A 27,507-nucleotide genomic window follows, 5' to 3' on the forward strand; every position below is an offset into this window, starting at 1 on the left:
ATCCTTGACTTATCAATAAATAGTTGATAACTCCCATGAGTTATCAACTGTTTGTCTTCAAATTAAAATACGATCCTGTGAATGTGTTTGATCTGTTTGTTTCTCTTTCATAATTTTTCTTAGCTTCACATAAATCTTGCCTGGGATATTTAACAAATTCCTTTGTAATTCTGACATGCAGTTTTATTCCCTTTTTTTTGATGGGTACTGTGAGAGCTTCTAGTCCAGGAATATGGCCTTTTGAATTATGCAATGCACCTCTTGTAAAAGTTATACCTCCACATTTGAGCATTTCTGGTCATATCTTTTAAGTGCCTTTCCACATATGAGGTTTTTGATGGCTTTTTGTCTCATGATAAATATTCATTGTGAATATTTTTCACCATCATTCTGTGACTTCTTGTTTCATTTAGCAGTCTTTCAAAGTTATTACTCTAGACATTTAAAATATCTTTATCATCTGATTCCTTTAACAGTACTTATTCCTTCATTTGTAATCTTTTTAATAGCCTCCAGCAGTTTAGCACCTTCCATAAATATTCTTGTCTTACCAGAGTCTTCTCATGAACTTGTTACTTTTGCACCACTGCTTTGCCTTCTTTCATTTTCTCTGTATTCTCTCAGAGCACATACTAATATTCTAGGCACTTTTCATATGCTTTCTTCCTTTGCATGAATGCTGTAGTCATGCAAAGATCCAAACTCTGTAGTGCACATTCTGAGTGCACTACAGAGTTTGGATTTTTTTTTGTCCTTGTAGACAGTTTCACTACATACTGAAATGTAGTGAAACTGTCTACAAGTTTCACTACGTTTCTTCGGTCTTCCACCAAGTCTTTAAGTTGATTGTTTTCAAACTCTTTCATTTTTTCTCCAATATTATTTGTATATTTGTATATATATACACACAGTTCTCCTCTGAAAGCTGCTCCTGTTTAAAATTTTCTTGCATATTTTTTTCCATGATATATATTAAAAAAAAAAAAAAATCCTGTTAAAAACTAAATGGTGATCATTTCCAATTTCACATCCCATGTATATAACTTTGTGTCCTGAACCAGCACGAATATATCACAATCAGTAATAATGTTGTCAGTGATTTCTTATTTATTTTGTCCTTCCTCCATATGAATTTGTTTACATCTTTATAATGGAACACTCTGTTAATAATAACTAGCTGATGTCCTGAGCAGAAATCTAGCAGATATTTTACCATTATTATTAGCTTTGGTCTTTTAATTTTTCAAAAACATTTCTGTATATCTGGTATTCATTTCTTACTCTGCTGTTTTAGATCTATCTTTTTTTTTTTCATCTACCTTCTCTAATAACTTTTTAATAAATTCAACTTCTTTATTGATGGAACCTTCTGTGGGACCATAGGCATAATAGGACCATTGTCTAATTCTTCATTTCAGTGTGTGTGTGTGCCCACATCACTCTACATGAAAATTGCTTGTCATTCAAAAATATTTTAGTGCCAAACACTATCTTTGGTCCCATAGTATCAGTTACTGTTTCATAATGTCAGCAATGCATGAGGATCTTTGAAAAAGTGCTTAAATGAGGCGGTATCTAAATGTATCCCTAGTGTTGAAGAATAAATAAGTTGGGAGTGAAATGGATGTGCAACCTTATTAAGCAAGAGATCTGCAAGAAGATGACGTGGAAAGAATATCATTAGAATAAGAGTGAGAGTAGTTATGAAATATATAAAGCTCAGGGCAGAAAAGTAACAAGTATTGTGCGGAAAACTAAATCTCACTATGAAAAGAAATTGGCCATGCAAGCTAAAGGCATTTCAAAAGAATTTTATTATTATGCTGTAAGCAAAAGAAAGAATGAATGTGAAAGAATAAGTTTATTGAATGCAGATGGTACTCTAGTGTTGGAAGCTAATGAGATTGTTCAGTTAATGAATGCTCACTTTGCTAATGCGCACACACTCTCTCTCTCTATGTATGTATGTATGTAACATGGTGCACAGTGCTACTACATTGGATGAAGAGTTAGAGGTTCATGAAATTGAGGTTGAAGAGCTGTTGCATAACCTGGATAAGAATTTATCAATAGGGACAGATGGAATATCAGCTTAAGTTGAGTCGCAGCTCAGGAATGATACCACAGGAATGTGTGATAGTTCCATTGTACAAGAGTGGTGCAAAAACTGATGTGTCTGACTGATTAGTATCTCTGGTGTGGTAGTGAAGATTTTAGAGCAGTTGTTAAGAACTCGCATACAGACATGGGCTACTCCCATGTTATATCTCAAAAAACCCATGTTACCCATGTTAGTAAACCCATGCTACTCCTTGCAGCTATACTCTGCAAGGAGTAGCATGGGTTTACTAAAGAAAGGTCATGTTTTAGCAAATTGCTCATATTTTATAACCATGTTACAGTCGAGTTGGATAAAGGGATTGGATACACTATGATAATTTTGGATTTTTCTAAGGCATTTGATAGGACCACATGAAAGGCTTTTTCATAAACTGGAGAATATGGGATTGGAATATAACCTCTTTACTTGGATGATTGGAATATAACCTCTTTACTCATCCAAGTAAAGAGGTTATATTCCAATAACCTCTTTACTTGGTTGACAGAGTGGATGAGTGTGAATCTGCCAGATTTAAAGTGACCAGTGGTGTACCTCAGGATTCAGTCATTGGGCCATTATTGTTCAATCTATGCATTGATGACATCAGGCAGGGTCTAACATCAGATATGCACTTGTTTGCCAATGAAGTGAAGATAGGCAGGACAATCAGGGATGCAAATTTAATGTTAGTAAGTGTAAAGTTATGTGCACTTTGATGTGATGAGATTTCCAGCTGTGTTATATTAGTGAATTATGCTACAAGAAATTGAGGAGGCAAGGGATCTTGGCATATTGGTGGATAGGAATTTGAAGTTCAAAGGTCACATAGCAAAAGTTGCAAATACAACTCGGAGGATAATTGCAATGTTGAAGTGAATCTTGACATCTGAGTATAAGGAAGTCCTTTTTTTTTTTTTCTCTTTATAAGACATACCTGCATTATTGTGTCTAGATTTGATCTCCCGGATATTCCCAAACGATAAAGAAGTTGTGGAAAGGGTTCAAAGAAGAGTTACAAAGATTATATCTGGATTATGGAAATTAGATTATAAGGACAGATTATGAGTATGTGGATTACAGACTCTGATTAACAGGAGAAAGAGGGGTGATATGATAGAGATCTATAAACTTTTGAATGGGTTATAGGATATTGTCTGATGAAATTTTTCATTATCTTTTCGTAATACAGGGACATCCATGGAAGTTAAGTTTGTTTGCAGTCAAGAAAGGGGAAAGAGCTAGGTTTTTCTCTTGCAGAGCAGTGATGAGGGGAACCGTTTGCCTTTATGGGTAGTGAGTGCATCTAGTGTGACTGAATTTAAGGAAAGGTATGACAGCTGGTTTGGGTGATTTATAGTCTCCCTCGATGAGCCCTTGACTCTCTGAAGGTCTCAGATAATAATATAGTCATTCCTTCCTCTTTTAATCATTATTGCCTGAATATAACATCTTGTAGTTATTTTTTAATTTTTTTATGTGACTCCCACCCACAAGAGATCATAAATGTATAATAGATTAGCACCATGAGTGAACTAAGGATTTTCTATTTTTTTTTAATTAATTTTTTTTGTATATTTATTTTTTTGATTTTTTTAAATAGTTTGGAAACCCCTCTCTAGAGACCAAACATGAATTTTTTTTTCAAGCACCTTCAATCTTCCAGTAAGCAGGAAGTGATCTCACACAGGCAACAGTAGCAGACCTTTAACTTCATCCTGGTCTCCTCACAAGAACATTGGGGGAGGGGCTGTTTAACTGGGCAGCATTCAATTTAAAGTGCACCACAAGAAGGTGAGGGTTTGGATATTAGGTCAGAAGTCTCGATTCTTCTTCATCTTCCTTAAAAGGCTATGTGGAAGTCTTCACATAGCCTTTCAAACAACATGGAGTTACACTGCAGGCCAGTGATGGACCATTAGCATAAATTGACACTATTCTCTTACAATTGTAAATTAAAGAAATATGGCATGATATACAGTATTTCTTTAATTCAAAGTTTAGTTTAATTAAAAGTTATGAAGTTTGTGTGGATTTTATGGATAAAGATTCTTTATCTGTGGGGGCTTATGATTTTGGATTTTAATGGTACAGTCTATACATATTTGGTCATACTGAAGTTTCCAGGTAAGCGACATGAAAGTTTGAAATGTTATGGTAGCATTAATTTTATTATTTTTATTTAGCACTGATTTAATTATAGTATCTAACTTTAAAAAACTTTTTTTAATTATGATGTTAGATAAATATGATGCCATCACTTCACTTATTTTATTAATCCTGTCAACCATTAGTACTGCAGAACCAAATATGGAGCTTTCTTTTAAATCATTTCAGACCTCCACTTAGCAAAGCAATGGCCTAACACCAGACAACACAATTCATTTTATCAACAGAAGCTATTCACATAGGGTGGCTTAAGGGTCAAAGCTCGATAACTAGCATTATGTATGATTTTTACAATCATAGGAATTAAGAAATCTAGTTATCTACCTTTGACCTTTAAGCCACCCATTGTGAATACTTTTTGTTGATAAAATGAATTCTGTTGTCTAGTGTTAGACTATTTCTTTATTAAGTGGAGGACTGAAATGGTTTAAAAAAGTTCCTTATTTGGTTCTGTAGTACTAATGAATGATAGACTTAATAAAATAAGCAAAGTGATGGCATCATATTTATCTGTTTTTATATCTTATCATGTTTCCAATATCACATACTTTTTTTTTTGTGACTGTGGTGGCTAAATGGTTAAAAGCAGATTCATCTGGATTTGTATTATAAACTTTTTTTGAAGTGTTCTAAGGTGAAACATCTTAGACTTAATATTATAGTTGAAGTATATTTAATGAAATATCTTGCCATAAATCATGTGCATTTATCTGTTTTTTTTTAATTACACTGATTTAATTTAATATGTAACTTTAAAAACTATATTTTAATTGCACATCTATTCAGAGTATGACTTTTATGCATATTGCTATTTACTACATTATAATAACTTCATTCAGCTATTTCTTGCCAAAATCATTATTTTTATTTTAATGATGTCCATCACACATTCTTTATATACTATTGTCTTTCTTTAGAAACATCAATTGATGTTTCCTGCCCTGAATCAGAGTATAGTTCATTGGTAGTATATCATCATGTGACTCCATCCGGTAGAACACATGCAGGCAAATTTACGAAATTCAAAGCTGCTTCAACATTGCTGGATTGTACAAAAGCATGTTGCAGTAAGGAGCTCTGTGATATGGTTTTTTTATTTAATACAAGCTGCTTCCTGATCACTTGTTATAAAGACAGTCTTTGTGATCCAGTAACACGAACAGGAGCAAAGTTTCTGCAGTCCTACATGGTGCGAGTAAGATCTGCAGGTAGGAAGAAGTGATAGTTGATTAAATATAGATAATGAACTGTATTAAAATTTCTGGGTATTATGTATATATAGTATTATATAGTCCTCCCCTTCATTATTTCCTGTCATATACCTAAGAGATGCATTAGACACTCTTTTCCCATTAAGTTTCCTTCCAGACTGGTTTATTTGTTAGGTTTCTAATTTGATCATTTGTTACTTCATCATCATCAATTTCCTGATATGTACCCTCAAGGGATGTTCAGGCTACTGTGACAGCACTACATGATCTCTTATCAACAATTTTCTTCCAAATTAGTCTATTACTTATCAGCACTCCAACATCATAGTATCTAACATTTTGTGCTTGTAAGGCATTTCTGCCTGAATCAATCCACCTAAACCTTGTTCTTTCTCACCGTCTCTTTCCTGTCATCTTGTCATTAAATATCCTTTTTGCTAGCCTTTCCTCATCCATTCTATTTAAATGGCCATACCATCTTAGATTAGCCTTGCTCACTCATTCTTGAATGCTAACAAGCCAAGTTCCTTGCTAATATCTTCATTTTTAATGATTCTTTCATTGATGCCATCTGTTTACTCCTGTAATTTTTCTTAGAACTCTCATATTCATGGTCTCTTGTCTTTGATCAAGTGCTTTATTTTTAACCTAACTCTCAGGTTTACCGGTTTTGACATAAACTTATTCAGCTGGCATACCAGCTCTGCTTATTCTGTTGTCCATTTCCAAATTTAATTTGCCATCTTCACCAAAAGCTATGCCTAAATTGGTGAAATATTTTATATGCTCTTGCCTATTTTCATAGTTTTGGTCTTTTTATTGCTAACTTTCATCAAATTTGTTACAGCGTTGTGTAGTTTAGTTAGATAACTTTGGAGACTTGCACTGGATGCGTTTAGGAGTACAATATCATCTGCATTGTCAGAGTAGTTAGTGTATATGCTCTTGAACCAAAATTTTTTTTTGACTGTGGATTTGAATTCCACTATAGGCAAGATTTTTGTATGTCCCAGGTCATACATGAATTTCATTGCTCAGCAGGAGATCAACCACACTGAATGGAATGCCTATTAGATGACCAAAGTGGTTCGAAAATCTTTTATATTTGATTTCTGACTTTTAGTTCACTCATGATACTAAGCCCAGTATATTATTGTATATAGGCTATCTTTTATGACTTGGATTTAAAAAAAAAAAAAAAAAAACTTCCACCTGTAACTTCATTTTTGCATGCATCATTTACCTGCCATATTTATTTCAAATGGCTATTTTGTTAAGCTTTCATCTTCCATTCTATTTGTGATTGTATTATTTTAGGCTATTTTTCTTGATATTTTTGTATTGTTGATTTTTATGTTTTTTATACCATTTATTTAATTTAATTGCAAGATCTTTAGCATTTACAGAGTAAAGAACTGAGTTTAATATCCTATAATTTGACCAGATTTAAGATAATTTTCTTTAATTACATGATACAGATAGATTGCATGTATCTTCACTGTTTCAGTAATCCTTCATTTATCCACCCACTACAGGCAATCAATTTACTTTTCAGATAATTAAAGGACAGTTGATTTTGGATAATTGAAAGGTTAGTTAATTGAAGATACAGTTACATGGTGCTGTACTAGAAATTTGTTAACACACTTGCCCATTCAATGGTTGGGTAGTTGAAAGTTTAGTTATTATTTTGGTAACTTCCATGGAGTCAATAGACTCATCATGGTAGGCCCATTCAACCAGCAACATGACTATCATAACGAACTTGGAAGTAATTTAAACTCCCTGCATTCCCAATGCACTCTGGCAATGCATTACACTCACCAATGACTCTCCACTTAATATATCTACTCCTCATACCTTTTTTCCCCATATCTTTATACAATTTCTGTGGATGGCCTCTCGTTCTTTTCATCTTAACATCCACTCTTTTTATAATTCCTTCTTTATTAATCTAGTTGAATATTTGAAGCCATTTAAGTACGTTTCAGCTATTCAGCTGAAATGTGTCTAATCATGTTTAAATTTTTAGTGAAGATAGCAAATAAAATTTGGAAATAGACAGCAGAATTAGCAAAGGTGGTATGGTAGTAAGTCAACTGAATAAATTTATGTGGAATAAGAAAGAAATTAGTCAAAGCACTAAACTAGCTTTATATAACAGTGCTCAAATCAATTTTAACTTATGGATCTGCTAGTTCAGTTAGAAATAAAATCCTTGATCAAAGACTGGAAACCACAGATATTAGAATTCTGAGAGAGATTAGGAGATGTCACTTCAGTCTGCTGAGTGAGAAGCACTTGGATTTAGTGGTAGGAGTAGTATTGCATTGTTCCAGCTATAAGACACAGTTGTTGTGGTGCACATGTGATGGTAGTGTGGTTGGAGGTTTTTTTTTGGAATGGAATTGGTTTACTGGTTTTGACTGATACTACATGAAAGAAGAGCTCCACAGCTTTTTCTGCACTTATTGAACTCTAGTCATGTGCTAGTCTCTTGTCACATAGAAAATTCTGCTCTGGCTTGAACATAGTAGTGTACTTCTAATGGATTTCTAATTCACAGTCCTGATCTATATCAAATTAAGCATGCACAATAAAATGGAATGATTATGGGGAATGGTTCTTGGAAATTGGTATTGCTGGCAGACCAATTTCTCTGAACACATTTCTCTGAAGAAATAAGGTCTTATCTCGCAAAGCCCACCAGAATTCTGTTCTGCCAAGCAGAACATCTGGAGAAAAACTTGCTGCTGATTCTAGATCTTAAAATAACAAAATTGGACTATGATTAATCTAGATAATACTGAATTTGTAGACAGACTTGAATAAAGAATTAGCTCATGTTGTACATGGGCTTTAGGCTTGTAGAACTTCTGTCTAGTATGATTTTTTTTCATAATCAGATCCATCCAATGGGTTGCAGCATAAACACTAAAGTAAATGGAGTAAACAAATTTTTAATAGAAACAAATTTTTATTATACACACGTATTCACAAGAATATAGTAATTTTATTACTGTAAATATTTCAACCAGAAACTAACTGGTCATTATCAGTGCATCAGCATAATCACAATGGAAAACTACAACAAGGAATGTTAATCCTATTTACAGAGCTGAGCCACATGCCAGATGCCGCCTAGTGGGTGGTTACAATAAAATAAGATTACAGTTAAAGCCTGAATTTAAAATTAAGTAATTTTAAATAAAATTAAATTTAATTACATAATGAAATGCTAAGGATTGTATTAAATTTTAAAAAATAATAATTAAAATGGGGGAGGGACATTATTGCTTGCCCTTTATGATGACTCTCCCAATATGGATGCCAGTAGTCAGTCATTCTGATTTAGATTTGGGCAGTGTAGAAGTGCTTCAGCACTCTCTTTAAATAACCTCTACCTAAACCTAAACCTGTACTGATGTAAAAGGCAAATATTGGCCATAGGATATCATGGTCTGTGTCCACTCTATGCTGAGCAAGGTCAGAATTTTCAGGTTTATTGTTGTTAATATAAGATTGGTGTTCTTGTAGTTGTTTTTCAACAGAACATCCTGTTTGTCCAAAGTACGAGTGGAGACACTTATACTGAACTTGGTAAACAGAGAGCGAGTGAGAGAGAGGGTGGGGGCCTGTTTATCTTTCATGGATTGAAACCAAGAGGAGATTTTGTTGATAAGGAAAAAAGAATGAACTAAATTATCTTTTCAGGATCTTAGATATCATCTCAGAAATGTCTGCAATATATGGGATAGGGACTTGCCATACAGGTTCAGGGATTTTGGGAATGGACTTGTAAGAGTCTAAGATGCACTTAAACTTCCTTGAGGTGAAACTGTTCTGTAGTAAGATGCACTGGTTGGAGTTCAATTCTTGTTGGAGAACTTGGGAATTAGAGCAGATAACATGTGCTCTGTTGAGCAAAGATTTGAAGATGCCTATTTTTTGAGATGAATGACGTGCAGAATCTTGCTGCATTTAGCGACCTGTGAAGGTAGGTTTATGGTGAATAGCAGTAGTAAGTGTTTCAGAAGAGGTGCAGGAAAGGAGAATGTCTAGGAAAACTAGTTGTCCACCATTTTTTTTTTTCCCATAGTAAAGTCACTGTGTGCAGGCTGTTGATTTTGGTTAAAAAACTAAGTAGAGATTCTTCAGTGTCCAGCCAGATGACAAACACATCATCTACATATCAAACTCAAAAGGAAGGTTGGGTTGTATTGAAGAAAATATTGATTCTTTAAGATGCTCTAATTAGAAATTAGAAAGTGCAGGTGACAAGGGACTTACCATGGCTGTTCCTTCAGTCTCTTTGTAGAACTGGTTTCTGCAGATGAAATAGCCTGAGTGCATGACCAAGTTGAACATTTCAACTGTGTCTGGAGGAAACTCATCTGATAACAGTTGCAGAATGTCAGCCAGAGGTACACTAGTAAATAAATACTGGATATCAAAGCTAATCACGAGGTCTGTAGGTTGAAGGGATAAGTTTATTTTTGTCAAATAATCCAGTGAATTCTTCACTGAGGTTAATGTGTGGCCAGTGCATTTATTTTTTTTAAATAAAAAAAATACATGGAGTAGTAAATTCAGACAGACAGACAGTTACATTGGCAGTAGAGAAATAATTTTGGCTTTTCCCAATTGTTGAATTAGCAGTCTCGCTTCCTTTGCTGCTAATAGTACACTGAACTTTAATTATAATCACCATGTATACCAAGTTCAGTGTACTATTAGGATACACTGAACTTGGCTGTAACTTAGTAACTACTCAATGGAACGATTTAATATTGAACATGATGATGTGTGTGGCAATGTAATTTTATTTTGTGCAAAACAATTGTTAGTTCTAAGTGCTGCAACTATGGCAATACATAGCACTGCAATACTCTAGTGGGTAATTCAAAATGTCACAAAACATAGGGTACACATGGCACATTGTGTGGTTACACAACAACATGTTTGATATGCTGTCCTCTGTTGTCAGCAATATGCTGAAATTGAAAAATTGCATGCTTAACCACAGGACGTAGAGTTTCACTTGAAATATTGTGGATATGGCATGTGATGCTGGTGTTGAGGTCCACTAAGTTGGCAATCTGTCCATGATAGACATCATTGAGATGTCCCCATGGCCAAAAGTTATAGGGGTTCAGATCCATCGAGCATGCTGGCTGTGTTGTACGAAAATGGAGGTTGACCATTCTGTCCTCGGTAAAATGCATGTAAAGCAACTGCTTGACAGGGATGGGCATGTGAGGAGTACACCATCTTGCATAAAAACTGTTGAATCCAGGCACTGATGCTGTTGAAGTGTTGGAATCACCTGAGTGGCTAAGAGAGATTCATATTGCTGGCCATTAACAGTGCAGATAACGAGACTAGCAGGACCAAGCTCTTTGAAAAAGAAAGGTCTGATTATGAATTCCGTTTATGAACCACACCAAACAGTGACCTTCGGGGAATGAAGCAGAATCTGTTGCATGACTTGTGGGGTTTGCGGCTGCCCAAATTCTGCAGTTGTGCATATTCACAGCACCGTCCAGATGGAAGTGAGCTTCATCAGTCCAGGAAATGTTCCATGATCAGTTGTTGTCCAGTTCATTCAAGAAACTACAGGGGAAATGTTTCTCGTGCATCCCGATCAGTGGGATCTGTGAGCAGACAATGTACTTTAACATGTCGTCTGCTAACCATATGTCATTTGGGACATTTGTCATTTGCATTTGCATTTTGCTGCATATCATATGTAATTTTTACATATATTGTTGCACCATGTATTGCCCTAGTGGCAACTTTTAGAACTAATGTTGGTTTTTGCGCAAAATAAAATTCCATTGCTGCCCACATCATCAGGCTAAATATTAAATCATTCTGCTGAGTAGTTACCCAGTTACAGCGTTTCAAAATGTTAACTTTAATTATAATCACACTATATTACTTAAATATGCCAAGTTCCTTTTGATCGAATCATTTATAAATTCTTTATAACTTGCTCACATGTCAGTTCATAAGTAGCCTAGCTGATTAATTGAAAATTTAGTCATTTATTTAGATTTTCTTAGACACGTTATTTTCTTAGCCATGTAAAGTGAATGCTGCAGACTACTCTACAAAGATCTTTTTGACGGCACTTGCTTATTGCCATTATATGCAGCATAATAACACATAAACCATTTTTAAAAATTTGCCAAAGGTTCCACAATATTCCAAGATAAGGTTCCAAGGCTGGGAAAGATAATTCTTTGATTTGCTCATCAAATAAAAGACTAAATCAATTTTTCACTCATATGATGTGGTCCATGGAAAAGCATCATCTTTTAACAATAAAATATGCTTCTATGCAACTATTACTTCATTATGCTGGACAGCTTCCATTAATTTCTCACACAATTTTAAATGTTTTGTATTATCTGCATCCACATTTCCAAAAATATGGTATACTTAAAAATAAATAAATAAATAAATAAATAAAAAACTTAATACTTCTTTGGACTTATCTCAACACTGGTGTTTTTATATGGTTCATAATAAATCCTTTAGTAGACATTGATTTTCCTCTTCTTCTGAATATGGATTCTAACTTGCATCTAAAGCACCAACTATTCAAGCAACTTCTGGTAGTGATGCTTAACAGGGCAAGAATTGTCACCATCGACCATTTTCAGAGTAAGGACTTAATTATCCCAAAGCATTTGATCCACATTTAGTTAACTTACTCTGTAGCAGTGGTAATAACTTGTCAGTTTTCACAAGGATTATTCCCCCCCCCCCCCACAAGTATACATTTATGGCCCTCTTTAAATATGGTTCAGCTGTTTTTAAGATGATATCTGTTTGTTACTGTGCTTAGCTATTTATTCCAGATTTTCAAGAGTAAGTGATATCATGTTCACTTATTTCTTCTGATATATTTCAAGTACAGTTACAAAAGCATGATGTTGCATAGTACCTTTGAAACGAAAAATAGTTGTAACTGCTCTTGAAATATACTAAATTATTTATTATTATCATTATTTTGGTAACCTCCATGGAGTTAATAGATTCATTGTGGGATGTCCATTAGCCAGCAACATATCTATCATAATGAACTTGCCACATCTTTATACATCTTCCAGGGATGGCCTTTCGTTCTTCCCATCTTAACATCCACTCTTTTTATGATTCCTTCTGAATTAATCTGATAGAATCCCTTAACTAACTTGAAGGTCTCTATCATATCTACTCTTTCCCTCCGCTTATGTATGGGCCGCCACTGGTTTTGTCTATTTTTTCTGAAATGCCTGTAATATAGGGTATGGCTATAGCATTCTTGTAATCTTTTTATTTTTAGTAGTATTTTTATGGAGGATTTTGTGAACCGTTTTTTTTTTTATTGTAGCCATTTTTTACAGATGTTTGGTTAATGATTTCGATTTCTTCGTTTAGTGCTTGTTCATTAGAGCAGATTGTTAGGGCTCTGTGTTTCAGGGTGTTGGATGATGGTATGAATTTTTATGTATGCATTGGCCCATGTGTGTAGGTTTGTGGTAGACTGTGAAGGAGAGACAGCCTGTGGGAAGACGTGTCTAGAAAAGGAAGAGAGTTGTTTTCGATTTTGATGGTGAATTGAATACGTTTGTGTTGTTTGTTCAGGTGGCTTAGGAAAGTATTTAATGTTTCGCGGCCATGGGGCCAAATGCCGAAAATATCATTAAGACATCCGAGCCAGACTTTGGGCTTTAGGCTGGCCGAATCTAGAGCTTGTTGCTCAAAATCTTCATTGTAAAAGTTAGCTATTGGGGGGAGGGGGGGGGGGGGTTGAGCCCATGGCCGTACCTTCTTTTTGTAGGTAAAAATTATTGTTCTACACGAAATACCTGGAGCAGACTATGTAGGCAAAGAGGACTGTGATTTTGGGTGGAAATATGTTCTGTAAGAGAATAATAGTATCATTGATAGGGACATTAGTGAAAAGCGCAGTTATGTCAAAACTTACTAATAAATCTTCATCGTTGAGTGTGATGTTTCAAATCTTGTTTATGAAGTGTTGTGTATTTTTTAGGTAGGAGGGGGAATGGCTGCTAATTTCTTGGCTAAGTGATAATTAGGGCTGTCGATTTCTTTGGCTATCGGTCGTAGTGGTGTGTATTTTTGGCAGGCCATAAATTCTGGGAGCGCTGGCATGCCGAATGTTACGAAACATTGAATGTTACTTTCCTAATGTTATGTAAGATAATTATTCTAACACATGTGTTATGTCTCCATAAATTGTTCACTATGAATGCTGACCACCGTGTAACCTTAAAAGAAAGAACTACAGAGTCCTGATATAACTTTGGTCATTTGTCTTTGGACCCTCTCTTGTTTCACATCACAGTGAAAACTAGGCAAGAAAATCAGAGCACAATAGTCCATGTGTGGTTGGACCAGTACATTATATAGAGGCACCACAATCTCCTTATCCCTACATGTCATAGTACTTTTTATTCTATGCTTAAACAGAAAAATATTGTTTTATTCTCTCTTTTTGTCAAGGAAAACTGACACAGGCAATTAAAAACAGGAAGATTTGAGAGCAGTTCAAGAGTGTTTTGGAAAGAAAATCTTTGATATAAGAAGAGAAATTCTGTATCAAAGACTTGTTGAACTTTATAATTTACAGCACCTTTAATCTTCAGAAAAATAATTTCTTAGTTATTCACAAGTTCAGCATTTCAGCAATTATATCAGTGTCTTGAGGAGTTCTCATATTTGTCACTAATTAGAAAGATTACATTTGATAGAAGCAAGGAACAGTTCACTTTATTAACCCAGTATTGTTATAATCTTCTGTTTTAAAATCAGTTTATGAAAAAAAAATGTATGTATGTATGTAGAGTAATATGCCATTTATCTGACCTTCAATAAACTGACACCATTGTATATCAGCTGACTTCTCTGTACAGCAGCATGTAATAGTATTTCAGTTATCTGACCCTTCAGTCATTTGAACTTGCCATTCTGATAATTGAAAGGCCAGATAAATGTAAGATTACTGTGTGTGTGTGTATTCTGTACTATACTTGGCAAGAAATTATATATATTTTTTAATCCTTTACACAGATGCAGACAAAGTTGACACTTTACAATAGTTCCCCCAACATCCAATATTGCAAAAACATTATGGAAGGATCACTTAACAGTTTTGACATTTATTGAGTTCAGTCTCATCAGTGGGAGTCTTACTACTTGTATATGGAAAATGACTTCTGCATTGACTTAACTTCAGTATCTTCCTGCATCTAGCTCCCATTAATGAGACCCTAAAGGTCGAAACTAGTCTAGGTAGTGACCCTTCCCATAATTCTTTTGTATTATGAGAAGCTGAGGTAATAGATGAGAAGCCAACAGCCTCTGTATACTAGTTGTGAAGGGCCTTCATGTGCAAACTTTGTTTGATTATACTTGGACGAATTACAACAAGGATATCATTTTTTGTCAGGTATAATTTAATATGTTGCCTCCATAGCTGTTGGTTTTAATGAAACCGTTTGATTATTACTAGGAGTTGAGTTCAAATCTCATATAAGTTCAAAACCATAAAAACAACTCAATTTACAGACACAGTAGGCTGGCCATATATCTTTAGTTACTTTGGAAATAAATCCAGAACAACACCAGTTGAATGTGGATGTTAAGAATCTTTATTAGGGCTTTTCAATGGAAGGTGAGTTACCCAGCCTCATATGTAGGTGTGGAAGATTTTTCATTCTTCGGCTATGCAAACTGGCCAAGAAAACTCATGCAATTAACACGCAAGAATATATATTGGTGTCCAAAACTTAAGGACGAACACTATTTCTGAAGATTACAACCACAAATTCAGATGACTCAGCTTGTGACAATTTGTATAACTGATGATTTTGAGTAGAAATTTTCGAATTTCTACTCAAAATTGTCAGTTATACATTCAAATTTTCGAATCATGTGCAAAGAGGTCATGTGGTAGCATTCAATAGGATAAAAGGCAGAATGCTGTGCCAAGCCAATTGTGTTTTAAAGAAGCTCTTTTCGTGAAGGAACAAAGTTAGAACAAAGTAACTTGAATGTCTTGTCATTCTCAAAGACATCACTAGATGATTTCAATAATTATTATTATTATTATTATTATTATTGTTCTGGGAAACTCCAAGGAGTCGACAGACTCATCGAGGGAGGCCCTAACATCATGTCTGGAACAACTATTCAACATTCACACAGTATCTATCATATCTTGCCTTGAACTCATTCACGGTCGTAGCACCCACAACAGACTCTGGAAGCTTATTCCACTCATTCACCACTCTCCAAGTAAAAAACCTAGCTCTAACACCCTTGTCAACCATGCTCTTGCCCAGCTTCCATGCATGGCCCCTAGTCCTCCCACCACCAGTCATATTTTCAAAAATATCTTCTGGATCAATCTTATAAAAACCCTTCAGTAATTTGAATGTCTCAATCATATCACCCCTCCTTCGCCTATCGTCCAATTTCAAATCCTCAACCTATTCTCATAATGTTCATTCCACAGACCTGCTATCATCTTGGTCACTTGTCTCTGGACCCTCTCCACTTCCTCCCCATCACGAAGAAACCCTGGTGCCCATAACTGGGCACAGAAGTCCAGGTGGGGTCTTATCAAGGCTCGATACAGAGGAACAACAACTTGTTTGTCTCTGCATGTTAAAGTATTTTTCATAAGCCAAGTGATTTGGTGAGCTGTTTTAGTCACTTTCGCAATGTGCCCCCTAAACTTCAACTCTCTATCCACCAGCACTCACAAATCCCTGGCCTCATCAATCTCCTGGAGTACGGTTCCACCAATGCGATATACTGCTGCTATTCTTTTCACCCCAAAGAGCATAACCTTACACTTTGCCACATGAAATTGACATCCATTTTTCCTAGCCCAGTTCTCCAAACTATCCAAATCATCCTGTAAAATTTTGACATCCTGTGCACTCACAATTGCTCTACCCAACTTTGCATCATCAGCAAACAAGTGAACACTTCCTCTCAAATCCTTTCCAATATCATTGATGAACAAATTGAAAAGCAGTGGTCCAAGAACAGAGCCCTGCGGCACTCCACTAGTCACAAGACGTCTTTTTGACTCCACTCCTGAATAAACCACTCTCTGGTATCTCTCCTTCAACCACCCTCCTATCCATCTTACCAACCCTATATCTATCTCCATCTGCTCCAGTTTACTGATTAGGGTTCCATGTGGTATCCTGTCAAAGACCTTGGCTAGGTTCAGTAGTATCACTGTAAACCCATTTCCCCTATCCAGTTCAGCCGTCACTGTGTTATAAAACATGAGCAAGTTACTGAGGCATGATATACCCTTCACAAAACCATGTTGTCCCCCATACAATATCCCATTTTCATCTATCCAATCCTGTATTCTTTTCTTGACTAATTTCTCTAAGACCTTGACAATGATTCCTGATATGCTAATCGGTCGGTAATTTACAACAGCAGTCTTGGAACCACCTTTATGCAGTGGAACTATTTTCCCCTCCTTCCACCCGCTTGGGACTAACCCAGACCCGAGACTCAAGGGTACTGACAATTCTTTAGCTGCTTCTCGTACTACACGAGCTTGTATACTATCCAATCCCACAGATGTATTGACATTGAGGTTATGCAATAGACTACTCACCTCCACTTCATTCACTACAATTCTCGTATAATCTACTGGTTTATTCGTTTATGCAATGTCACCACCTGGATGATATATTCTTGCAAAGTGCTCACTCAGTAACTCAGCTATCTCAACTGATTCAGTTACCTTACTACCACCGGCATTCTTTAAAATCATTCTGCCATGTACATTTTTCCTTTTACTTGCTACATATCTAAAAAACTGTTTAGGATTCTCTTTAGCCTGCATGGCCAATGTTCTTTCGTAATCCTTTTTTGCTTTTCTTACCACACTCGTCACCCTTCTGGCCTGCGCTTTATACCGTTCATGTGCCTGCCGGTCACCTTTCTCCTTAAATTCCCTCCATAGTTGTTTCTTTTTTTGCAGCTCAAGCTTAATGGTGTTATTCATCCATTTAACCCCTACTTGATTTATTATTCGGACTCTAGGTATACAGTCAGCCATTGCTTCATGCAAGCACTTCTTAACTACCAACTTCTAGTCCTTGCAGTTGTACATGCCATGGCACTGAACCAATCAAACGCCTAAGCTTGTCATACTTTCCAGCCCGATAATTCCACATGTACCCTGTCTTAATTGAAAATTCTACACCTTTAGCCACCTCCCAAGTCAAGACCCTATGATCACTCTCACCGATTGGTGGCAATGTGGTCATATTTGTTACAGCCAAATCCTCAGATGTAATTACTAGGTCAAGCACTCTCTGACCTCTAGTATTTTCCATTACATGCTGTCGCAGATAGTTATCCCTTAATAACCGCATAAAATCCAATTCCTTCCTCCCATGTGTCCTCTCCTCACTCCAATCAATGCGACCATAGTTGAAATCTCCCATAATAATCACCCTCCTTCCACTCATTTCTTCTAGTTGCTTGTGCATACTGTCACCACCATCTTTTCCATCACCTGGTCTATAGCAGCACCCAATTGTATATTTAGTTCTGCTAGCCACAACCTTACACCAAATGGCCTCAAATGTGCTCTTTTCTCTATCCTGCAATTCAACTTCTATTCTCCTTGGCTGTAGCTCATCAGCTATCATCAACAATACTCCTCTCCCCATTTTATTCTCTCTGTCATTCCTGAACACACTATATCCATCACATTCAATCCCACTAGCTATATCATCTACAGTCAGCCATGTTTCACTAATACCAATAACCTGTGGTCTGGAAGTGCCAACCATGGCCAAAAACTCTTCCTTCTTGTTCCTAATACTCCTAATATTAGTGTACATGAATTTAAGACCCCCATTTGCCCCAGCCTTACCTTGTTGCCTTATACTAACCATCCCACTCTGGTTTGTTGTCCTTATTTGCTCTAGCATATTATATTCATTCACACATTCAACTGCCTCCCTAAGGACTGTATATCTACTCCCCCCCCCCTTAACAAATCTAGTTTCCCTGAATTTGCACATCCACTACATTCAGCAACATTTTCTCAAGTCTTCTTACACCGTAACCATTCAAATGCAAGCCATCCATCTTATATAGATCCTTTCGCCCATCAAACTCAATCCACGCATCTACAAATTCCACACCACTCGTCATACATAACCCACGCATAAAGTCATTCGCAATTATGGCCCTCCTTTTAAGGCATTTCACTGTCATACCGTGGCAAAAGACTAATCATTCTAACTCTCTCACTCTTTTCTTTTGCTACCTCAAACAATTCATTCAGGTCTTCTATCATTTCCATTTTATCTCCTTTCAAATCATTCGTACCTGCCACAACAATCATTTCTTTCACCCTTTCCTTTTGCTCTCTAATAGATTCAGTTACATCCTTTATGGTCGCACCAGGTTGGTACAATTTTGTCAAATCCTCTACTAACACACCTCGTACTAACGAGTCTCCATACAGCACTCTATCCTTCATTTTGTTCATGTTCACATTCATACGCCTATTTTTCCTATCATACCTTTTATTATTGGTTGGTTCATTCAGTCAACTTTTGTTCATGTACTCTAGCTGCTGTTTTGCCCGTTCTATCGCACCATTCAACAACGCGATCTCACTCAATGCATCTATCTCATCTTTTTTATTCTCTGAGAAACCATTAATACTATCATTCACACTTTCTACATTCACACTCTCATAATTCTCATGTACAACCTTGCCGTTTCTTGTCATATCGCTATTTTCTTCATTCTGAAGTTTAACAAAAATATCACACTCACGATCCGAAATACACTTCAATTCCTAATTCTCCCTACATTTTCTACACACATTCAATCCTTTATTATCATCTATCCACACTCCGACCGCACTCCGCAAAGCGTACATTTCACAGCTAGTACACTGACTCATTTCTTTTAAACTACCGTTCTTTGATAAAGATGGCGAACCATCATTACTGGCCGCCATTTTCCTTCGTACAGTGCCATAATTATTGCAACGTGTTTTATTAAATAATAAGTTATAACACACCAAAAATACACAAACAGACGCTCTAAAATACGATACGAAAATAAAAAACGATAACTGAAAATAATACTTATTTTATCAGGAGCTTGCACAAACACTCTTGGAAAGCTGGAAATTGGAAAGCTTGGAGAAGGCTGCAGAATTACTGATATTGCCAGAGAGTTTGGAATCTCACATAGTATTGTATCCAGGCTCTGGGCAGCATTTCAAACCAATGGAATGTGTTCCAGACATTTGCTAAGAAGTTACCCTCACTCTACCAGGGAGCATGAAGACAGATTTTTGGTTATAACAGAAATGTAATTGCTACACCTTGGCAGGTCAGCTTGCAAGTCAGCTCCATTCAAGCACAGGTACACAAATATATCAAAAAACCGTGGCAAGACATCTGTAACAAGTAGGCCTATATGCCTGAAGGCATGTAGTCTGCGCCCCTTTATCCACAGTTCATCGTTTGTTTTCCATAGTGTTGTATCGCTAAAAATTGGACAAGATACCAATGGGCTAATGTACTCTTTACAGATCAAAGTCATTCTAGTCTTTCCTCTGTTCTAGATGACACTTGGTCTGGCATGAAAGTAGTACTGCTTATCATTGCGAGAATGTTCTCGAAAGGGATATATACAGTGGTGCTGGGGTCATGTTGTGTGAGGAAATATTATGTTTAATGGATGTACTGAGCTAAATGCTGGAAAAAAGGAACTGTGATTGGTGAACAGTATTGTAACGAAGTTCTTCAACATCATGTTTGGTTGTTCCGTGGTGTTGTAGGTGATGAATTCATATTTTATAGCTGACAATGCCATAATATGTTGTACACGAGCAGTGGAGACCGAGGATATTAATCAAATGGAGTGGCTAGCTTGATTTGATTAATATCCTCGAGATCTCAAGGATATTAATCCCGAGATCTCAAGCCCATAGAACATATTTGATTAGCAATAGGGAGGTGCATTGCTGCTGAAATTCCCTTCCAGAAAACAAACAAGGTTATCCTTGCTTTGAAAGAGAAGTGGGCCATTTTGCCTCAAGAACTCCTTAGGAGTTCTTGAGGCAAAACTATGACATTGTGAGAACTGCATTTCAGTTGTGGGTGAACATATTCCATACAGAAATGTCTCTCTGCATAGTTTTCGGTAAGTATTCTTCGTTAATTCATTAACTATATTCTTAGGAAATTTGTAACTTTTGCCAAAAACCTATTGCAATTTAATTTGTAAGAAATTTTTAACACATTTTTTGTGTAATATAATTTGTTAGATGCTGGGAATAAATTTATGTCCACATTTGGCTGTACTCAGATTTTTTACTCTACAAGCAAAAAATGTAGTCATTCTTATCTTTTTTTGGACACAAGTGTATATGTATTTAGGTAAAATTATAGTTACAAAGGCTAGTATGGGCAGACTGTGGGTTTTAAAGGCCTTAAGTACAGGCATGTCCTGGTCACATGACACAAAAGGTGCTCGACCTTATTAATATTCTCTTTTTTTAATATGTATATTTTCTTTTTTTTTTTCCCCAATTGTAGATGCATATAATGATTTAATAATGTATTAAGAAGTCGTGTGTGTATAAACAACGTAAATAAAGCATTTATTTGTGTCAGATATGCAAATGAAAAATTTAGAATTTTCATAAATGAAAAAGTTATTCTGAATAGCTTGGCTTAAGGAAATGCACCAACCAGTTTGATCATCAGTTTACACTGTTTAAAAGTTTTTCCATTTCGGTAATAAGATTGTTGTGTTTACAAATAACTATAGTATTAATTAGTGTAATACTTTTAACTCACTTAAAACTTTATCTTTGTTTTTTTTAGAACAGTAAATGCATTATATTTTCTATTTGCTAATGCAAATCTTTTTCTTTTTATATATTATGTTCAGATTCACATTCACAGGAAGAACAAAGTGAAGTAGGAAATCTGAAATCGCAAACGTAAGCACTTATATAATTGAAGTTAGTGTATTATGAATAAGGTTCATGATTTTAGGAATACTTAAGTTTTTAAGGATGTTTACATTTCTTTATAAATGCTGAATATACAATATTTACATAATATGCAAAATTTCAAACAGCTTGTGAAAGGTTCATGTTCAAAAGAAATTATTATTTGGGTTTCTGCATGGAGTCTTAAAGGGGTTTCCACTTGCAGTGTTGCTGTTGCTTTGTACTTCCCTTCTCCATCATAAATGGCCATCCCAGGAGCCCAAATGGTTCAATTTTTTCACAAATTTAGTCTCTGGGCTTAGTTGAACTCTTGTCACAAAAGTCATCTATTTCCATGGCTCCTTCCAACTTGCATTCTAAGTCGCTTTCCCTCTTCCTCAAATATATCAGAACTCTCTCTACTATCATTTGGAATATCATCTTCATGGTTTTCTGTCAAATGTGTTGGCTCCACACCATTCAGTTGTTTAATAGTGTTATGGCTTGGCTGACATTATCTGCATCTTTTTCACATGTTCCCGATTTATGAATTATATATCCCAAGAATAATGAAAAGATTAAAGAATGAGAAGAAAAAAAAACACTGATAGTTTCTCCTTGACCTTGAGAAAGCCTTCAATAGTCTTGACTGGAATCTCCTAATCCTGTGGCCTCCTCTCTTTGAGAGGGTTGCAACTGATTACTAGGGAGATATGATGCAAGATGGTTTCCCATTGCTTTCCTTGCCATAAGTATGTAGTTCACGGGACTGGTTTGCCTGTCTTGAGGGATGAAAAACCCCGAGTCAACTTTTCCTCGGTCTTCCGGGTGGGCACTGTTTTCCCTTACATTTAGCACGATGTTTGGAAGTCTCTGAGGAGGCATTCTCTGGACATGGCTGAACCATCAGAGCTGTTGTTGAAGAATAATGTCTGTGAGGTTGTCCTGGTAGTTGAGATCCTGCTTTACTCATTCTGTAATTATGTAATTTTAGTCCAGTGTGTTTTGTTTATTTTTTTTAGGCACTTCCCCTCAAATGCACTTATTTTGAGTAGTTCCTTCTTAGTGAGTTGCCATGACTCACTTCCATATGTTGCTGTAGGGATGATCATGGCTTTGAATAGTTTGATTTTAAGATGTTTTGAGAGTTTGTTATTGTTCCATATTTTGTTTAATTTGTTCATGTTCGACCATCCAATGTGAATTCTGTGTTTTACTGTTTCAGTGCTGTCTAAATTGTATGTAATGGTGCTTCCTAAGTAGACAAAGGATTTTACTTGTTCTAGGGTTTAGTTCTCCAGGGTTATGGAGATGTTTTCGACTTCTTTTCTTATTTTCATTATTTTGGTCTTACTGCTGTTGATCATTCCAAAGTTTTGAGAAGAAATTCATTTAGAAGAAATGCTTCATTTAGAAGCTGGACTATTTTTTCTAATTGTAGCTTGGACACTGCCAGGATTACTATTTCATCTGCATATTTGATGTGGTTGATGTCCCTTCCATTTATATTTATCCCTGGTTCATTGGAGATTTCTTTGAATATTTTCTCTAGGTATATGTTGAATAAGTGTGGTGAGAGTGGGCACCCTTGCATAACTCACTTTTCTGTCTTAAATTCTTTTGTGCTTATATTATTAAATACGATGAGTGCTTTTGTGTCTTTGTAAAAGTTTGAAATGAAAGTCAACAATTCGAAATCTATCCTCTGTCTATGGAATTAAAGGCTTGTTTATAGGCAATGAAGCTGCAGTACAGTGGTAGAGTGTGTTCCCAGTACATTTCTGCTATAGTATTTGTTTATCACTTTTTTTTATGGATGGGTATTATGATTCCAGTTTTCCAATCCTTAGGTATTTCTCCTGAGAATAAAATTTGGTTAAAAAGTTTCAATAAATATTTTATGGTTCCCTGGCCTCCATGTTTCCAGAGTTCAGTAGGACTTTCCAGGAGTTTTGGATGGTTTCATTTGGTTTATTGCTTTAATTATCTCATCTTTTAGGATAGCAGGTGTCTTTCTTTTTCTTTGCTATTTGATGAATCCCACGTTTGGTTTCTTTGGAATAATGTTTGGTAGTATTTTTTCCATATATATATTTTTTTATTTGGATTGTGTCGGTTTCCATATTATTAGAATTTTTCATTTTTAAAGTGATATTATTATATTCTTTGGTTAGATCTTTTATTTTGTAAACAGTTTTAGTGTCATGCTTTTTATTTGCTTCCTTACATTGTTTTACTTTAACCATGATTCCTTTGTTGCACATTCTGTCAATTTTATTTTTTAGCCTTTTATAGTGTTGTCTGGTTTCTTCAGAATTATTCTGATTTAACGTGTTTTTAGCCTCTTTTTTCTTCTAGGAGTTTTAAGATTCAGGGGTGATCCAATTGTTATTTGGTTTGATAGTTGTACCTAGAATCTTGATAGTCATGTTTTTGAATATTTTCTTTTGATTATTTTATATATATATATTTATTTTATGAATATTTTATTTGACATCATTCTCTACATACTACTATACTTCTCACAGGCATGATCTGGTAGAGGGGAAAGTAGCAGCAAGATCGATCATTTACCTGCTAGCGGGAAAGCTTCTCTGATAGGTTACAATCATATTTGTTCCTTTTGTATTATCTAGCACCTGGCTTACAGAACCTCTTTACTGTTGTATCCTCAAATGGAGAGGTACTGGCTCTGTACTTAATAACAGGATGTTGAGTTTGCCCATCAAGTCCATCACCTGCACTGCATACATTGATGCAGAGTAATAGAAAATGAAAATCCTGCTCTGGAGACAAAATATAGTAAATCTTCAATAAGCAGGTTAGTGGTGTTTCACCTGGCAATGAAAGTCATCACTTAGGGGTTTAGTTTGCATTTCTTACAAAAAAGAGATTTGGAATATACTGGAAGAAATTCATCTTAATGTAGCTAGAGCATTATTAAACATGATTCTTATATCATGGATATGCAAGAATCATTTTTTACATTGTTATCATAGATAACAGGGCAAAAAAAAAATATATATATATATATATATCTTTCAGCTGTCCTCACTTGCATATTTCAGCATACCATGCTTGTTGCTACAGAAAGATGAAGTGTTACCTTGTTCAAAAGTTTAATGGACCAATTAGGTCTAATGCTGTACCTCTTCCCCCCCCCCAAATCATCTTTTTCCATCTATCACATGCTACATCTGAAGTGAGTTCTTCATCCATTTGATTTATATCTTTCATTATCACAAGCTCTTGCTTGGTCATTCTGGTCAGTTTTATTTGTAACTACTTGTTTGATCATATGGTCATCTGACTTTCAGATGTGGCTAAACCATTCATTTCCTTACTTCTTATAAATGATAATCATCTTCAAGCAGTCAGTCCAGTATTTTGATTGTAAGAATGGTCCAAAAATAATAATATTCTTTTCCTGATCCACATGCAGTCACAAGACTCATCGTAAGAGGTCAACTCAAGTGAACACAGTCTATCATACCACTCCATAAAATCATCTACAGTATGCACATTCATCACCCTCTCAGGCATTGCATTCCATGCTCCTACCACTCTCCATGCAAAAAACTTATTTCATACCCTTTTACTCACCACCTCCTTTTGCAACTTCCAGGGATGGCCTCTTGTCTCCTTGTTCCTTTTCGTTGTTCTACCATATGAAAAATCTCGGTGTTAATATGATAATAACCCTTCAACAGCCTAAATGTCTTGATCGTATCCCTCCCCCCCTTTGCCTTCTATCCATTAAACTCTACAGTTCACATTGCCTTCAGTCTATCCTTATAATCAACACTGTACAGTCCTGACATCATTTTTATTATCCTTCTCTGCACCTACTCCAAGGTTACTTTATCCCCTTCAAACCCAGGTGATTAGATCTGAGCACAAAAATCCATATGTGATCTGGTCAAAGCGTTATACAATGGGACCAGCACACTTTTATTTTTCATGGTCAGTACTCTCCTCAACATTGCCACAGTTTTCTGAGATGTCTTCACAACCTTTGCAATATGTCCCCAGAACTTTAAATCTCTATCCACAATTACCCCAAGATCCCTTGCTGCTGCTTCTTCTTCTACTTCTGCCAGTATAACTCCACTAAAGTGAGTATGAGGCATCCCTTCTGCGGATCCCAAATTTTAAAACCTTACATCTGGTTGCATTAAATTGACATCCCCATGCCTTTGTCCATCCCTTCCAGTTTATTCAAATCCTCTTGAAGAGCCAAAACATTGGCACTATTGCTAATCCCCCCCCCCCAAGTGTCACATCATCTGCAACCAACTGAATATTGTCACAGGACTACAAGGATAGGTTTCCTGTCATATGCCTTGGAAAATCCCCCCCCCCACACACAAAATGACAGTGTATGCCTTACCTTCATCCACTTACTCTGTTGTAAAAGGTAACCAGCTTACTAAACCGAGAGCACCCTTTAATAAATCCATGCTGGCCTGCATAAATAATATTGCCCTCATCTGTCCAATTCTGTATACAAGTTCTTGCCAATTTCTCGAAGAGCTTAACAACTATAGAAGAAATGCAAACAAGCCTATAGTCTGATACCTCCATTCTACCACCACCTTTTTTTGCAATGCTACTATTTTACCTCCTTTCACTCTCTAGGAACCTGTCCCATTAAACAGTCAAGTTAATGACACAGTCAGTTCCATAGCACATTTCCTTAAAACATGTGGTGAAATTCCATCTAGTCCCTCTGCTTTATCTCCACTTTTTTGTTAACTGTCTCACAATCATATGTTAATATTAGACTTAGTTTGCCTTTGAATTTTATGATTTTTATTTATTTGTGTTCCCCCCCCCATTCCTTGACCAATCCTTAGGACTGGTTGAACCCTCCTAATGAGGTATTAAGTATGTATTTTTGACTGTAGCCTGTATGTTCACAGGGCCAGTTTGCTTGCTTTGTGGGATGAAAAACCCCAGGTAAACTGGATGGGGAACCCTGCTGTCCACAATTGAGAAAGATCCTTAAGCTCCTCATATTGCCAATGGGAATCAAGCCTAGGACACTCCTTCCCCAGGCATATGGTTGCAAAGTGCATAGCCACTAGGCTAACTCACTGGGATTTTATGATGATCTGGATTTGAGGAGTTGTAAGATTGCCAAGTATCCATAATTGTCATTCCTAATTCTCTCCTCTATTATTATAGTTATTAATGTTGACTCCTAGATAATAAAATTATCCACATGCTTAAAGAAATAATTAGCAGTAACTAAGTTTATGATCCAAGTTTATTGTTTATGATGGATCTTTGAAATACATATTTAATCTTTTCGTGCTTCATGACAAGACTCATAGGCTGCTTACTTGCCTCACTTAAATTAGATGTAGTAGGTATAACATCCTGACAAGTCTCTACAGATAATGATGTCATCTGCACAAGCCAGTGCAATGTTTTCCCCATTTGATTTCCAGTGCTAGGTTGAATGGTCAGTGAGCCTTAGCAAAGCCAATTTTTGATTTCTAAGCTTGACAAATATCCCTGCAGAAAACATACTTTGCAGAGGATGTGCTAGTTACATAGTTGTATCATATTTACTTCTGGGGTATTCTAAAAAAGTCAGTTTTTCATAGCACATTTCAGTGTATCTCATGTATGCTTGATTTATGTACATAAATACAATATGCAACTCTTTATCCAATTCATAATTGTTGAAGTGTCAAAATATGATTATAGTCATTAATGTACATATACATTAATTCTCTCACCATTATTAAAGATGTATCAGTGGGACTTCTGCAAAGGAAAATCAAGAACAGATCATATTTTCACACTTCCGTAATTGTGACTATGTAAATGTCGTTGTGTAGATAGCAAATGTGGGAAATTGTGAAAGAATATTTGTTAGCAGCAATAGTAAGTTGTATACCATGAGTGAAGAAGAGGACACAATTTGGAGTAAAGTGGATGACAAATAATATTAAACAGGAATTGCATGCGAAAAAGAGACTATGGAA

General features: G+C 35.8%; 1 protein-coding gene across 3 annotated transcripts in view; it reads left to right on the top strand.

Moving 5' to 3' along the window:
* The window catches only part of LOC150092634 (dyslexia-associated protein KIAA0319-like protein), a 511,769-nt gene that overhangs the window by 107,113 nt on the left and 377,149 nt on the right, over window positions 1-27,507 (top strand). For 2 of the 3 annotated variants that reach the window (XM_090414369.1, XM_090414370.1), the window contains 2 exons: window positions 5,185-5,475; window positions 21,469-21,520. In XM_090414369.1, the coding sequence (XP_090270495.1) occupies window positions 5,185-5,475; window positions 21,469-21,520 (343 nt within the window). The remainder of the gene's footprint in view (window positions 1-5,184; window positions 5,476-21,468; window positions 21,521-27,507) is intronic. The other variant, XM_090414371.1, reaches the window with a different exon arrangement.

Source organism: Typopeltis vanoorti, chromosome 25, assembly GCF_054136105.1.
Source record: "Typopeltis vanoorti isolate ZY-2024b chromosome 25, IOZ_Tvanoo_1.0, whole genome shotgun sequence".
NCBI classification, from domain to species: domain Eukaryota; kingdom Metazoa; phylum Arthropoda; class Arachnida; order Uropygi; family Thelyphonidae; genus Typopeltis; species Typopeltis vanoorti.